A 16,576-nucleotide genomic window follows, 5' to 3' on the forward strand; every position below is an offset into this window, starting at 1 on the left:
CTTCCATTTTATTTGAAATAATTTTTCTTTGTTCAACTGTGGAGCAAATAATTTGGAACAAGATAAACAATTTTTATCAACATTGTACATTAATTATTTTCAATATCAAAATATTCATTATAAAGTAATCGTTTCCTCCTAACTCCATAAAACCTTACACAATATATTACAGCTTTTTACAGTAGAGGTAAAATTCTCAGTTTACTAAATAAAATAATAAAATATTGTATACCTTAATTGATTAAATTAAGTAATTTTAATTCGTTCACACTAGAAAAATACGACATAAATAAATTGAGTATTTTTTAGTGTTATTTTACAAGCCACCACGTGGAAAATGATTGTACAAAACCTTTACTGGTTCAACGTTTTAAATACGGAATAACAGTTTTGGAGGGGCAAAGGGAAGGAATTAGTAACTTAAATAAATAATAAATAAAATTTGAGATTCCCGTAATCGCACAATCAATCACACACATACTGCTCATAAAATTGATGACATTTTTTAATATGAAAAACTAATGAATCGAAAAGCGAAAATGAATGATCAGATTTTCTTCTTGCGAGTGAATCCAAAAAATCAATTGAATTTTTTAAAAAGTAAATTCTTCACCAGAAAATTCAAAAAAATATCGATATGTCGAATGCATTCTTTTAAAAAGCGTAAAATATAAATTTATTCTCACGTGACTAATGAACCACTCCAAAGGCTTCTCAATTCACAACAAAGCCAATAATTCACTTGGTAACGAATTTAACTAGTTTTTCTTAATGAACTCAACTTTTTTTTTGTTCATTCTTCCGCTCTTCTTAACAATTAAAACAATCCTATGTACAATTGTTCATCTTATAAAATTCATCAGAGACACAATACAAAACATTTCAATCAATACATTAATTCCCGTATACATTTGATGTTTTTTTCCTAATCAAATGTCTCTGACTATTTCGAGTCAATAAAAAAAAACCATTTACATATTTTCATATGCACTTTCGATGGTAGTTACCGAATGTGCTTTATAAAATGCATAAAATGCATTCTGTAATCTAAGTACAAAAGAAGAAAATTTTACAGTCATTCGTGAAATAACAGGGGAAAAAAATTCCCTAAAAATACTTGAAATGTAGTTTCTTAAGATGAGATTTCTTATCAATTGTTTTCCCTTCCTCAAAAATGTTCCCGAAATTCCATAGTTCATTTCATTCGAATTATAATACAGATTTTCTTTATTATCCAGTAAATTGAACGATCAAAAGAACCGCTCACGTTAATTCGTAAGATTTTTGGAGGGTAAAAAAGAGGGGTAGAGAGATTAAATTTGAAAAATTAACCTAGTCAGCCTTCTGTATTTTCCCGCTTCGCGTGGTACTTGAGCAGTAGCTGCCGGTCGTCCCGGTATACATTATTGTCAGTGTTTGGCATTGACATTGTCAGTATCCGGCTCAGAGCTCGAACTCGATGACTCTGACGTATTAATGTTTGCACTACACCGTGATGAGCGTCTGCTACTTGAGGACGAATGGCGGCATTTTTCACCACGATCCACTCCACCTGAAACCATTCATTAAATAACGAAATTAATAAAAATTAATTTGGCTCAAAGAGAAGGGAAGTGATGATAATAGGGAACCAATGATAATAGGGAAATTAATTCTTCTCCATCATATGAATATTCTCTTTCATAATCTCCAACAATTTGAGTTGCAGGGAATAAGCGAATTTAATAAGCACAAATGATTATTAATAAAAATCCTTTGCAAAATAAGAGAAAAAATACTTACTTGTGGGTGCGGTGTGAACTTGTACAGTGACCAGATCACTGTCCAAAGTGACTCTGTCGCTATCAAAATGAACACTCCATGTGTGATGCGGTCGATGATGTGATGTGGACGGCACTGGTGATGTTCGACTAGACCCGCTTGTATCAGAACCGCCACAGTTCTGTTAGTAGAAAAAATAAACACTGGTTAGCCATGCGCTAATGCACAAATGAGAAAAATCGATTCCAAAGAGTGGGGAAAGGAATCAATAATGGAAAATAATTCAATGATAAAACAATAATTTCTCCAACTGACCTGATTTCCACGTGTGGTGATAGCTTCAACCTTCACCTCCGGCTGAGCACTACACGAATCCTGCGTACTGTTGAGTGAATTTGGTTCCTCAGAAATTGTAGTTAAGGAAGGTTTTGATTGAATTCGTGAACTATCTATTTTATGAGGTCTCCTAGGAGGTGCAGGAGGCTTCGACCGCCTAACAACAGGCGAAGCTGGTGGTGTGGGTGTTGATATCCGATCAGGATGCTCATGAGGAATCACTTCTGGCGATGGTCCCACCAGTGACAATAGGATGGGGAAGAAGAACAATCCATTGGCAGTTCCAATTCCAATCAAACAGATGAGGATGAGGAAAAAGTATCTGACAATGAATTCGAAATCGGAAAATGCCAGCATCATCACTGTTAAGGCTGTTGTTAAGGCACTGTGAACTATAGGGGCAAACATATGCTCGAGGGCGAGACGTACTCGACGATCTCTGCTACCAACACTTGTTATAAAACTCTGAAACAGAAAAAATTCCAAAATTAAAAAATCACATTCACATTTTCCATATAAATGTCAAATGATTTTATTAAATGCAAATCATCTACTTTTCAGATGATTTCTATAAATTAAATAAATTGCACAAGACTTACCAAACAAATGTGAACACTGAAGTGGACAGCAATTCCCACACTGATAACTAGTAAAACTGCAGGTACAGCATTGAGTTTCATTCCCACCAATCTCATTATTCCCGCCAACTGTAATACGACTCCCGCTAGGGAAGTTCCAACCAGCAAAGCTGCCCACAAATTCAAAAGTAGAACTGCCATCACTGCGACACTCACACCCAACGCAGAAATGAGAGCAATTGCCAAACATCTTCTCAAATCCATATACTCCCAAAAGACAAAAGGAATCCCCGATGGGAAATTGGGGAGTCCCTTCTCCTCAAACCTCTTGCAAATAGCCCTGATACTGCTTATGAGCTCAGTGATGGCAGTAGTATCCGTTAATTTATGTAGATAAAATGGCATTTGTGCGTAAGTAAGAGGAATACTCTTCGGAATCTTCAGATCCTCATCGTCCCTAGCGAAAATCCAGGTCCTTGGTTGAGGCCGAAGATTAGCTTGACTACTCTCATAAGCAAGAATATCGTTATGGACCCAAGCACTCAAGTAATTATAAAACGCCCTAGGATTGATAATTCCATCGGAATCCACGAACTTCACCTGCGTCAGAAGGGTCTTATCGACAGGATTATCAGCATGACCAGTCTGCACCAGTAACTTATACGCCAAGATGGCCTCATCACTCGCATTTTTGTACCACCTTTCCTGGGTAATACAACCATTTCTGTAATCCTTGTCAAAGGCAGTCTGCAAATTTCTTAACCAATCCCGAAAGTACTCCAACCAAAATTTCGGCAAACCACCATCATCATTTTTTATGATTCTGTTGACTCTCATGAATGCATCATGATACTCATGCAATAATTTTTGATTATTGGGGTAGTCGAAGTCTCTTCCTGTGATGGCCCACATGTTATAAAATCCAAAATACTTGGTCTGAGCTGTCAAAAAAGCATGTTCATCAGAACCTTGGGGTACCAGGTCAGTCAAGTCTAAGCCGTCCTCAACTTTAATAGCCTGCCAAACACTTCCGGATAGGACAACAGCCAGTATCAAAATTCCAAAGACTTTTGTCGTCGGTTTAGTGACAAATGGGGCGTAATGTTTAGCTGCAAACTTGGTTAATGAAAAAGTTAGACATTCATCTTGAGTGCAACCAGTCAATGTGTCTTCTTCAGAGCTGTATTTATCATTTTCGGTATTCTCAAGTGCACTTTCCCCCACCCACGACTCATTTCTATCATTTCGTTTTGGAAGAATGTCAGTGTGAATCTCCTTCCTGGTCGATCTCACCGAGGAAGATCGATGCTTGACGGTTCGATTCTTATCATTTGAGAGGGCAGGTAAGTAGCAGCAAAAGATATCAAATCTTCCGTACCTTCGCCTTCTTAGATCGATGCTGATCATGGCGGGGAAGACGACAAGCATGGCGGCCAAGTTGAATAGAATGAGAACTCCTGCTTGTAGAGAAAATACTCTCAAGGCAGGAATTGGTATAATAGAGGCTGCGAAAAACGCCGCGACATTGCTCAATCCTTTCAGGAGGACTGACAGTCCAGTTCTTTTCAGTACCAAGCCTGTCTGCTCACTACTGGGAACTTCATTCACTGCTAATTCGGCGTATGTGTGAGTCAGAAGGAAAATGTCATGAACTCCGAGGCCTAGGGCGAGGAAAGGAACAATTTGGGTGGTAATTGCGTTGAAGGGAATTCCCAGGATTGCGCAGAAGCCCAGACCTGCTGCAACTGTTGCACAGACAAGGAGGACACCGGCAATGGCGATGCCTGCTTGAGATTGAACTGGATCCTTCCATCTCAGGAGAACCACTGATGAGTAGAGGAGAACTAGGCCACAACCAATTGCAATATTCATCATCGAAAACTGACTGTATTTCCCCAGAATATCGTTCATCGTGATTGTGCTGAAAGTGTACGAGTTGTAGAGAGCGGAGGCGCCCGATGAGTTCAAGTGTCGCTTCACTTGGTCACTGAATGCACGCTGCCATGTTTCCATAATCAGGGAGGCTTTGTCAACCGTCCATTCGATGCGCTCGGTCTTCATGTGATTTCGGTAGTAATTGTAGAATTCGTGTTCACCCATCAATTGAACAACTGACTGAAGGGCAGCAGCGCGCTTCAGATAACCATTTTCGTTGTGTTCGCCACCACCAACGACGAGTTCTTCTGGCCAGTGCATGTAGTTTGCAGCGTAACCGTAACAACCGCCAGTCAGTTCATAACCGATATCTGGGAGCTGTAAAGAAATAAGAAAATTTAATAGTTAAAATTAAATAGAAATTAAGGAATAGAGAAGAAAATAAAAGGGTTGGTTCATGGAGATACTAGAGAGAACTATAAACATTTGTCACGGCCAATAGAAAACATATCGCCACGGCAGATTGAAAGAACTCCATAAGCTATGCTTATAGAGCTATATAATATACGCCCATTTAACTCTACGATGACAATATTTAACAGTTGTTAACTAACAGCTGTTGAAAGACTTCATCCGCTCTCCCAATAACAGGAGAGACAACCGGCAGGTGTGCGGGACTAATGTCCAAAGAATTCGGCTTCTCAGTTCCCTCTTCATCCCATTCTCTTTGTACCCTGCAGTGAATATTGTCCAGGCGCTCAGAAAAGGAAATGATCGATCCACTCGATAAATTTACGAGGTTTTTTTCTGCATCCTCGGGGTAAAAGAACGAAAGTATAAAAAAAATGGAGAATATGAAAAGGGAGAAGTATGCAGAGTGCTCTCGCCCATTAAGTGCAATTACCTTAACTACGGACAGGAGTACATGGGATGGTGGGCAAAAAGATAGGGGGAAGGCTGGGAGCGGAGAGGGAGAGGTTAAAGTGAAATGAAATACATAAATTGATTGAATAATTAATTACAAGGGATTAATTAATACAAATTTATTCGCTTATTTGTTGGTTTCAATGAAGCAATTTCTCACCCAAGATTTTTTAATTAGTTTTCTAGGTAAATTGTGGATTTCAACTTATCATGAAAATTTCATTCAACACAATTCTGGATCATTTGTAATATATATATATATACCAGAAATAATTCAAACATGTGTGCAATTAATTCCATCCCATGCACCCTTAAGAAAAGGGATAATAAGAAAGGCTACACTCCACGTTAAACATGAGTATTTACTGATGCATCATGAACGTCTGGAATAGCGGTAATCATGTGAAAGAGAAAGAGCACAAATGTTTCTTGTACACACATTCGTGGAAGAAAAATGAAAAAAGCAGTGAAGGAAAAGACGAGGTTGAATGAAGTGATGGGAGGGAGAGGGAGACGAGACACTGAGGCACCGTGTATGTTAATAATGCCAGTGAAATGATGGGTGGGTAATAGCCGGCGGTGTTTAAGCTGTCTCTCTCCGTCTTTTACTCGAGAAAATCTACGGTCGACCACCGGCGTTGCACAATAATGACACACATCTTGCGATTTTATTATTTTAATGCTACCCGTCCATCCACGCGACTTGCATACCCATCGCCTTATTTTTTACCATTTTCATACTGGGGATGTTCATCATATGAGTTGATTTTGTTCATCATCATATGCTCTCTGTATTTTATTAATGTTTCATCATGTTCCTGTGAAATAAGGATTATCATTGGAATGAGCAAATTTTCCATCTGAATGGTTTCACCAGAAAGATTTAAAAAATTATAACGACTACAGCTTGCAAATCTTGAATCAAGATGGTACAAGAGAGGGAAAATAATTAGCAGTTTTTCTTTTGAAATGCAATGAAAAAAAATCGGAGTACTGGTCGATAATTCATCGATTCACTTGTCAATTTTATGACTGTGAAATAAGTTGTTTTACAATTGAAAATTTTATAAGAATTGTCGACTTTTTTTTTCATCATTTTTATTTAGTTGTAACAATTCCCGTCAAAGAACATTCACAGCACATTTATTTCAGAAGGATGCATAAATAGTGCTTTCATTGATATCACTTTGAATAATTTATGAATTATCAACGTTTTTTTTCCATATAAGGGAGTAAGAATCAAATGGTTGAAAGTAAGTGGAAGAATCCCTAGAGATATGAAAAATATTATAAACTTCTTGGCGTATACAGAATGCTAAACTCAACGAATTTGTATTCCTCAATGCTCCTTGAGTTTACGACAGAGGAATACAATCGGCAACATTGTTTCATTCAAGAGGAGCAGAACAGGTACTCACCATTATTATTACGTGTATAACGATTCCATTGAATTTCTGAGATTTTAGTGACACGGGAATTAAAATTAAGAAGTGACAAAAAAACTCGTTTTCGTTTTTACCTGCCGTGAATTCTTGTTCGGCGCGGTGCTCGGACACTCGGGATCGTACGGATCGAGGCAGGGCTTACTCTGATAGCCATTCGTTATTCCGGCTCGTTTCATGTAGTCCTCGAGGGTTTTGAATGGAAAGGTGATATGAAACTCCTTCATCTGTTCCAGGAGAGCGGATGGGTTGAGACTAGTCCACTCGAGTGGCTTCGAATTGTACCTGTAGTGGACCATGAAATTAATGTCAAATTTTAGAAGTATTTATCGAGTTGAATGAATGCATTAAAAATCTTCAAAATTTAAATCAACGGAAATTCAATTGAAATTGGTCTTCGCCCATGTTTTGACAAAATTAATGCGAGGAAAATAACATTGTATTTCCATTTTGACAGGCCAAAAATTATGACAACTATTGGCATGGAAAATTGAAAGACAGAGAATAACAATTGAACACTACCAACGACAAAATCATGAATTGAGAGAATCCATTTGTTCATTTTTCAATTTAATTGCTGAAGGATCTATCAAGATTATTCAGTTGGTTGAAGTATTTACTAACTCATTTGATGTAAAGTTATCCATACAACTTACGGAATATGAACAGTATTATCCATGAGCTTGCTTCCTTCCCAAAAGCAGTCCAGCGGCGTAATAATGGCACAGGGTATAATTTTCTCAAAAATCTGAAAAAAAAGAAAAGTATTGAAACCTTCCAAAATTAAATTCCCATTATTGTAACTCTCTCAAATCTTCGAGAGCTGCCCATAAAACCAACATTCTGAGAAACTGAAATATAATATCTTCAACTTTGCATGACATAACATTACAATTTTGCCTATACTTTCAAAGCAACTTATCCTATGCACATAAACTAATTTCTAGCGGATTGAATCAGTACCCTGAACGTTTTCTCCTCTTTTCTCCCTCAATGCGGAGTTAAGATCAAGTTTTTTATACTAGGTGACGCCTTTTCCGGGCGAGTCGTTAGGAACTCTTGTACAGAGCGATGTAAAACATGCGTAATGTGTAACTTTATCATGATAAACATTAATACGTGAACGATCAAGAAAGAGAAAATGTACACGCAAGTGTAATCATCTTTTTCATATACCTGGTTGATGCTGTTCTCAAGATCGAGATTCGGTATACTCGGTCCATGACACAATTCCTTGAGACCCCACGTGCTGTAAGAAAAAGTTATAATGCTGAGTCATTAACAGAAAATGAAAAGTCATTTATTTATGATTTTGTATTTTATTCGAGTAAATGGAAGTGTGCTCTCGGACAACATCATGGTTATATACAGAGAAAAAAGTTTTAATTTCCAGTAAAAAAAACCTCTGAGTGATCAAAAAATCCTGGAAATCAATGAAATTTTACTTATCTCGAGAAAATTTTTTTTAAACGTCTGTTATTTTAATCAAGTATAATTCTGGTTGAATTGGGGCTCATTTTTTCTTATTTTAAGAAAATTATGGTTCTGGAATTCCGAGCTTTTGACTTGTTAAAATAAGAATCTTAGGACATTCGGAATCTCAAATCAAGAACATTTACGATCTTGAATTGATGATTTCATGTTCATAAATCAAATTCAAAGTAATTCATGTTCAGTTATTCGAGGATTTTACCTCTTACGAATTTCCTTAGGTTAGAAACGCAAAGATTTCTGATTTAAGAATGAACTATTCTCACTTGAAATAAGTATATTTTTGATATTCAATTTTATGGAGTTTTCTCCTGGAATTAAGTAGTCAGTTTCTGATTCTCAGTACAATGCCACCTGGAACTATGAGTTTCGAAAGACATTCGATGAGTTCTGGAAGGTAACACTTTTGCTTCTCTGTGTATACTCACGCATGTTCAATATCATCACTATCATATATGGAAGTATCAACAGATATCCACAAAGTTACATAAGTGATAGACATCAGATTCCTACCCAGGGAACAATTTTTACGGATGCCATCCAAAAGTCCCCAGCAAGACCGATAAATATCCGGAAATTTACCGGTAAATTATTAGCTGGGTACTATTTTTAACGATAGACTTAATGTTTTAATTTGTCCAAAATTTAATTTGATTTGCTGAGATATATTGCAGATTACGAACGATTGAATTTTGAATTTAACTGATAAATCGTCTGCAAACTTTATATCAACCATTGAAGCTATGAAAGGTATACAATAAATCATCTTTATCAGTAGAAAACCAATCCAATTTTATCATGCTCCAAGTAGAGAGAAAAATCATGAGTCTACGATTTTCCTTTCATCTGAAGGATTTGAGGAAAACATGATTGATTTGGTACTTACGTTTCGTACATATCAATAGTAACCTGCGTCGCACTCTTCAACATTGCTAAGTGGTCCTTCAGAGCAGCTGAATGCAACATCTTTCCCCCGGAGTGCCGCGGCGTTTGTATTACGAGCTGATTGAGCTGATGAATAGAGATTGCTGATTCACCGAGGGCCTCTGATACGTATGTCAGTTCTTTCTGCAGTCTGCCTCCATCTGTAAACAAATAAGAAATATTTTTTTTCATTACTTATTCATTTAAAAGAAACAAAATAATTTTTAACCAATCATCGTACTCTATGTTCCAAAAAATAGATTCGTCCTAATAAAATTGTAACTGTTTCTTGAAATTGACACTAAAAACAAAAATAAAATTTTTCATTCACTATACTACGCAATCAATAGAAATTCTCAGAAACCTTCACTTTCCAAGAAGGAAATATTTAAAAAATTCAAAACTACAATACACGGAGAGAAAAATTCAATAAAAATTACCAGAAAAAAAACGTAAAAATTACGTTTCGAAACGTAATCCGCGAGCGAAGTAAAATTCAATAAAAAGTGTGGGTCGAAACTGAAATTGTACGAATCGCCACATAAACTCTACGATTTGGTTCGTAAAAATTAACCACCCGTCTAATGACTCACCGCCGTGGAGACAATAAGTCGTTCCGTAATTTTTCCCGAGCGATTGAGAAATTTGACGGAACGGAATGTAGAAATAACTCACCACCTTCATAAAAATTGTTGAACGTTTAAGAATTTTTGATTTTGGAGGTATAATAAGTCGGGAAGTTTTTGTAAGATTTCCCTTCTTCGGGAAAAATTATGTGACAACTTCATACTTTGTTCGGTGATGAACCTGAGAATTAACTGAACGTTTCAGATTTCTTCTCTTCCACTCCTATAAAAATTGCCGGAAAACGATTCCCCATTGTGGATTACGTGAATTGTTCCGTAATTTTTACTGAATATTTCTCTCCATGTAGTCGAAATGTCGAAATTAAAAGATGTAAACAAAATATTGATACATCATGCCGCATCAAAATTCCTTTGCACCTCCCAACTTCCGTAGAAGAAAAAAACGAAAAATCACGATAGAGATAGTAATCCCGTCAATTGGCAACGAGCTCGTTGTATCCCACCTAGTCGGATTTCACCGTCAAAAATGCCGACGGCGTATTTGCTCGTTCCGCTACGGCGCGGCCCCGAGGACCACCCGTGCAGCACCGCGTCACCAGTAGTGCTCAATCGAAAAAAATCCCTCCCTATTTCCGTAATATGTATCCACCCAATTCAAACGAGTTGAGCGTCACTGCTTGAGTCTGCGGGTGGTCCAGAGGACCGATATCTCCAGATATGTATCCTCGAGGCTGAGTGCCCGGGATTTACACGGAAAAGGTATGAATTTTCTATTGTCAACTGAGTCTTTGGGAAAACGACTAAAAAATTCAAGGGGAGAGGAACTGAAGATAGTAAATCAGTGTCTAATTTTATTATTGCCTCCTTTGGTGAAAGGAAAGGATTCAATTCTAAGGGTAGAATTTATTCAATGTAATTTGAAAAAAAAAAATTCTCTTCGAATGCAATGATTATTTCTCAGCATCGAAAGCTTGGCAATGATAATGATGCAGTTGAATAATATAAAAATACCGCAATAATTTTGTAAATTTTCAATAAACATCTGTCAGCTGTGGAAAAAACCAGCCCACTGCCCAAGATTAGAAAATCCGGATGAATTGTTTTAAATGGAATTTGAGAGTGGGAAATTTTGGCTATTGCGATCATTACCGCACAAATGAAGAGAGAGAGAGAGAGAAAAAATATATAGATATACAAATGGTACAATCGTAACGTTAACCCGTCCACGTGCTTCCTACTGGTCTTAATGCCCTGCAAAATAACGCCGGATGAATCAGCCGGTAGAATGCGGGCGCCTTGGCGTCCCTGTCTCGTAATAAAGACAGTACAGGGCAAGAAAGATGAATGCCAGGAGGCACTTGGAATAAAGGAGTCAACGTGTACGCCTGACCAAAGGGTACGAGGAGAGAGGAGTATTACGGTTTTATAGGTAGAGGGAGAAAATTTCTTGATTTATCGACAGGGCGTCTCTGTAATTATTTATCCGTCTCTGTACGCTATTTGTATCGAGTTATGTTACGGTGGGATAAGAGTACGGGAGAGAGGAGAAGACGGGGAGGCTCAGTTGGTACCCTTCCGGCTACCGTAATTGCAGCCACCAGGACTTTGGCCGTTTATCTAGTGCCGTCGCTCCTATCATGCACACCGGCCTACTTCGATTACCAACTGATCGTTATTTCATTCTAGGCCACATAATTTCTTATTATTGATTGCAATTTTTTGTCATTTTTATCAATTTTTTTTATATAAAATGAATTGAGCAGAAATCTCATAACTAGTTCAGAACAACTGGCAAATTTGATTTTTTTTCTTAGTTCCGAAACTGAGAGATTAAATACAATTTGTTGATAACTTTTTATTTCCTTCTACAACAATAGCCGATATGCTCATGTTACATTTTCCTGTACATCCTTCTCTCGAGTGTTCACTTCCGTATTATGCATATTCAAGCCCTGTAATATATTTGGTTCATCCACTCTCAGTGTCGGCAGTTTGAGAAATGAAGAAAAACTATGAGGAAACACGTGTGGACTGTTTAACGGCGTGTTAAAATAAGTGCCACGTGTGCTTATTGAATTCTCAGTCCTCCTTCGCCCACTTTCCTCGAAAATCCACATCCACCCTGCCACATCTGACAATTTTCTCATGGAGGAAACCCCAGATAATAGGTCGAGATTGTTTTCATAACCTTGCCTAGCTATTTCAAAAGAAAAACAGTGAAGTTAAAGGAAAGCTTTCACGAACTCATCAAGCGAAATGTCGATACTTATGTTCCGCCGGTTGATTCCTTGCGACCAGGAAGGGGGCGTTGATACTGAGATGGATCCGTACATGTCTGAAGTAAAAATGTTTTTTTTCTCAAAGTGTCGGCGAACTTCACAAAGAGCGATGAAAAATCATTTTCATCAGGTCGCTGAGATTTGTTCACGATATGAGAAAATTTACTTCAATCAATGTTTTGATTAAAGTGCCCAGGGTTTGTTAAGATGTTGAATCAATTGTCGATAAACCCGAGTCAAATAAAAATGAAACAAGGTCGGGAAAAAATAGATCAGAATTTGAACTTTTTCATATTGAAATTGAAGAATAATGGAATCGATTAGAAGGAATATTGAATTTGACTACGAATCGTTTTCCTATATTTAACATTATTGAAAGTAGATTTAAACCACCCAACGTCCAGGGCCAAGCGTATGATTCTTGTATAAATTCCCAAACTATTGACCCCAACATTCTAAGGAAATTCATTTTTCTCCAATGATAAAAGTTTGGGGTTGATGGTCATTAAAGAAGAGTACCCAACTTGGTATTCACTGTATACTACAGGGACAGGCCCCTCATAAAAGAAGGACGGAAAAAAACCAAGAGAGAAAAACTTCTTTAGTCTTCCTCTGGTCTCTAGTCACCGCAGTTGTGTACTGGCAGACTGGCACACAGGGGCCCCACTGCTGGACGCTCGGCTGACTGTTCGACTCTCTGGCGCACCATGGAGCTCCAAGCTTGGGGCCACCCACCGCGACCATTCACCGGAACCGAGCCACCATCCAATGCCCGGTGGTGCTCAAATGCTCTGACTCTTCAAAACTCTTCGCCCTCCACCCTTTCACCCCTTCCCCTCACCTTCCTAAAATTCCAATTTTTATTTTTTCCTTCTTCCATCATTCTCAGCTTCATTCTCATTTTCACTGACATTGAGGCAGTACAATGTATCACATTGTCATGAATGAATCGAATATTTAATTTTTGGGAAACTTGGACCGCAAAACTTCATCGTGAAATAACTCATCATCTCTTTGTTTTTTTGTTTTTCATTTCATGCCTAAAAGAGACGTTTTCTTTCATTCACAATTAACCCGTCAATAGGCGCACGATGAGGGAATCCCTCATCGGCTTCTCGTAAGAATACAGCCAAATATCGCCACAGGCGGCGCTGTTCGGAGTTCCGTATCCGTAACACGTGAAAAATTGCGGCCGAGCCAACGAAAATATTTTTTTTTCTACTCAACCCTGACCGATCGACGACTTTTATCATCATCAGACTCAACTAGAAGAGTTACTTGAGGCATTAAAAAAATTTCAGCAAAATATTTGAACTTTTAGAGTATATTTCCTATGCAGTAATTGATTTGAAACGAAAATCAAAACGTAAGCAGGTAAAACAAAGGCGGAGGGAAGAATGTAAGTGTATAAGGGAATACTGAGTTTTTTTATGAAGAAATAAATATGGTAAACATAATGGTAATAATAAAGAGAAGATGAGATCCTTTGTTTATGGCACCGTCCGTCGGCTCTTGGTGCAACAACAACGGATTCCCGGTGGGTCTTTGGACAACGCTCGCTTTCTGACTCTTATCCCCGCTGGGATTCTTACAAAAGCCAACCCTGTAGTTTTCCTTCTTGCATGCTCAAACTTGAGGCATTTATCCCTCTTACTGTCTCATTCTCTGTCCCTCATTTTTTCTTGGTTTTTCTGTTTTGTTCTTTCTTTTATTGTACTAGTATCGTCTCACTCAGTTCCACCGGAGCCATGAGGGCCTAATGAAGATGTAAGCAGTCGCTCGTCCCCCGCTACACTCTCTTCCCCCATGGTACCGTGATTCCTTTTCTCTCCTTTATCTTTTTTCGTCCTTGTTCAATTCATGGTGGAGGTGAAGGGCAAACGTGTCTTCTCGCTCTTTCTTTTGCGGAACCCCACCCCGTCACCTTTTTCCCCCCGCTTTGCGCACACGTTCAATGTGTATATACAGGTCCATCCACAAAAGGAAGGGCCGAGGTTGATCGGCGCGCGCGACCGCGAGGTGTTCATGACCCCCTTGTGCTATACTATTTTTTCCTTCAAGTTTGAAGTTTTTTCTTGTGTAGGGTTATCCAACTTTGAGAGACTGGGACCACAACATGTTTTTTATTTTCATTGTAATTCTTAATAATGAAATTTCGATACAACTCAGTGAAATTGAATGCATTTAGAAGCATTGGCTGGAGGGATTGATTACAAGAAGTAATTCAATCAATTATTGACAAACGGAAGGCGACTGCCGCAGCTGCAAGAGACATCCGGAAGCATCAATCACGCATTTGTGCCCTTTAATCTAATCCTCTTCTATATTGTCACGTTTTTCAAAGGTGAAAATTAGTATAGGACTCAATCACCCAATGAGGATTTTGGTTTCTCACCAACATCAAAATTCCACTTATACCCGAAATGCCCGATCGAGTCGAACTACAACGAAGAGAGCACTGGGTATAAACAACCTTGTGTCTTCAAAGGCGGGTCAACCACTTCTTGGCAAAGCCTTTATACACGGGATGAAGCAGTGGGATGAAGCAACGATTTGGAAAGAAGTCCTAAAAATTTTCTCATTGTCTTCAACCCAAATCCCCTCGACTTATGAGAAATCCTCTAGCCAATATATTCCTGATCATCATCATTATTGCTATGATCTTTTTTTTTTCTCTAAACGTTTTTCCCTCGCCAAAAAGGTCGAAACCCCTCATATGTCGGTAGTTCAGAAATCAACGACTTAAGATACCACGAAAATAATCATAATATTCAGTCCCCTTTCTCTGTTCTCCTCTATCAAAAAAGACACGAGGAAGAACATTCCAGTTGAGAAAAGTCGAACTCGAAATAGCTCGAATGAGAAAAGGTTCAGAGGAAACACCGATAGATAGCATTGAAAAAAATGGCCATTGTGAATGGGCATTTTCATGAGTAGTTTTTGCGAAAATTGGTGCAGTTTTCAAAGCGTATTTCTAACTTTGAATAAAAACAAGCTAATAACAATAATATCTATCAATTCACATTCCCGGTCTATGTACACACTCGTCGAAATCAAAACAGATGAGTCAATTTTTTAAATTAAAAAAAGCTAGAGAAAATTTATGCATTTTTTAGAAAAATTTCTAGTTCTTGGAATCATCGAATGTTATTGTGGGGAAAAGTACTCCGAATTGGTGTTAGGGCATCACAATTAGTTAGAAAATGTCAACAGAAAAATCATTGAATGCATCTGTAAGGGATTGAACTGGAACTGTGAAATTCCATAATTAATGTTTTATATTCTGCCCTAGCAACGTTAAAATTTCCGTGCTAACAGTATAAGATTGCATCTATCATTATAACAACAATCTTTTCATTGCATAAATTTTTAGTTATAAAGATAATTAAAATATTATCCAGTCAGCACAGGAATTAGGGAATTATTTGTTGAAATATAAAAATTGAGCAGGGGATGAATGGAGGCACATTGTTTCCAACCATCCTATACAGTATAATGAGAATAATTATGAATAATTATGTTGGATTTCGGGGTTTTCCCCGAGATCAAAATTCACTCTCCCAAGTTCTTTTATGTTAAGGAAAGGTTTATTGCTTTATGTTGCTATGGGGTCTTCCCTGAAAGTGTAAAATGGGGAAAAGTCCTCTCGGGACGTTTACTGGTGGGTTTTTCCCAAATGTGGGTTTTTCCCACAAGTACACCTGGCGACCAGGCGGGTCAAGAGGAAAAGTCCGAGCGTTTGCTTCAGGGGGTGGAAATTATATTGCCCTCCTAGGTCTATAAACGCCCGGGGCCTCACTAGCAACCATCTTTAGTCTCCCGTAGATATTCATACTGTGAAGTGCCTCCTGACTGTGTAGAGTCTTAGAGATTTTTCAATTAAAGTCTTCACATAGATAAAAAATGTTTATGACGCTGAAGTTGGCAGCCGACTTGGCAGCGAAAGTTCAGGGCCGTAGCAAGGATCTGTGGGGCCCCATACCTTAATACGCAAACTGAAAATTGTTCCTATTTAAGTTCTAAATTCCGAAATGATCTGGAACAGCCTCCCCATTCTCCACAATATGATCAACCCCCTTTGTTCAGGCCAAGGGGGTGGTAGGGAGATGAAAATCTCAATTTTTGTCTTTTTTTTGGGAAGAAAAAATTTCTGCACCATAAATAGCCAGAACCACCAGCACATTGTTATAAAAAAAGATTAAACGAAACACCCTCGACCCCCAGGAAAATGATCAAGTCTTTCAGATTGGTCCAAGGGGGTGCTAGGGGGTGGAGAAATGAAATCTTCGCGTTTTTCAGGGGGAAAAAAATTCTCCGACTCATAATAAAAAAAAACACAAACAAATGTTAATGGAAAAATACTCAGTGCAACTCCCCCT

At 38.1% G+C, this 16,576-nt stretch overlaps 1 protein-coding gene across 1 annotated transcript in view; it reads right to left on the reverse strand.

Moving 5' to 3' along the window:
- Nucleotides 1-237: 237 nt before the first annotated feature.
- LOC107046334 (protein patched) overlaps nt 238-16,576 on the reverse strand; it is a 36,898-nt gene continuing 20,559 nt past the window's right edge. The window contains exons 3-10 of the mRNA XM_015268932.2: nt 9,294-9,492; nt 8,093-8,165; nt 7,573-7,664; nt 6,994-7,201; nt 2,697-4,928; nt 2,077-2,562; nt 1,783-1,942; nt 238-1,552 (exon numbers count right to left, since the gene is read on the reverse strand). Of these exons, the coding sequence (XP_015124418.1) occupies nt 1,410-1,552; nt 1,783-1,942; nt 2,077-2,562; nt 2,697-4,928; nt 6,994-7,201; nt 7,573-7,664; nt 8,093-8,165; nt 9,294-9,492 (3,593 nt within the window). The 3' untranslated portion in view covers nt 238-1,409. The remainder of the gene's footprint in view (nt 1,553-1,782; nt 1,943-2,076; nt 2,563-2,696; nt 4,929-6,993; nt 7,202-7,572; nt 7,665-8,092; nt 8,166-9,293; nt 9,493-16,576) is intronic.

This window comes from Diachasma alloeum, unplaced genomic scaffold (genome assembly GCF_001412515.2).
Source record: "Diachasma alloeum isolate Michigan unplaced genomic scaffold, Dall2.0 Dall_scaffold_01310, whole genome shotgun sequence".
NCBI classification, from domain to species: domain Eukaryota; kingdom Metazoa; phylum Arthropoda; class Insecta; order Hymenoptera; family Braconidae; genus Diachasma; species Diachasma alloeum.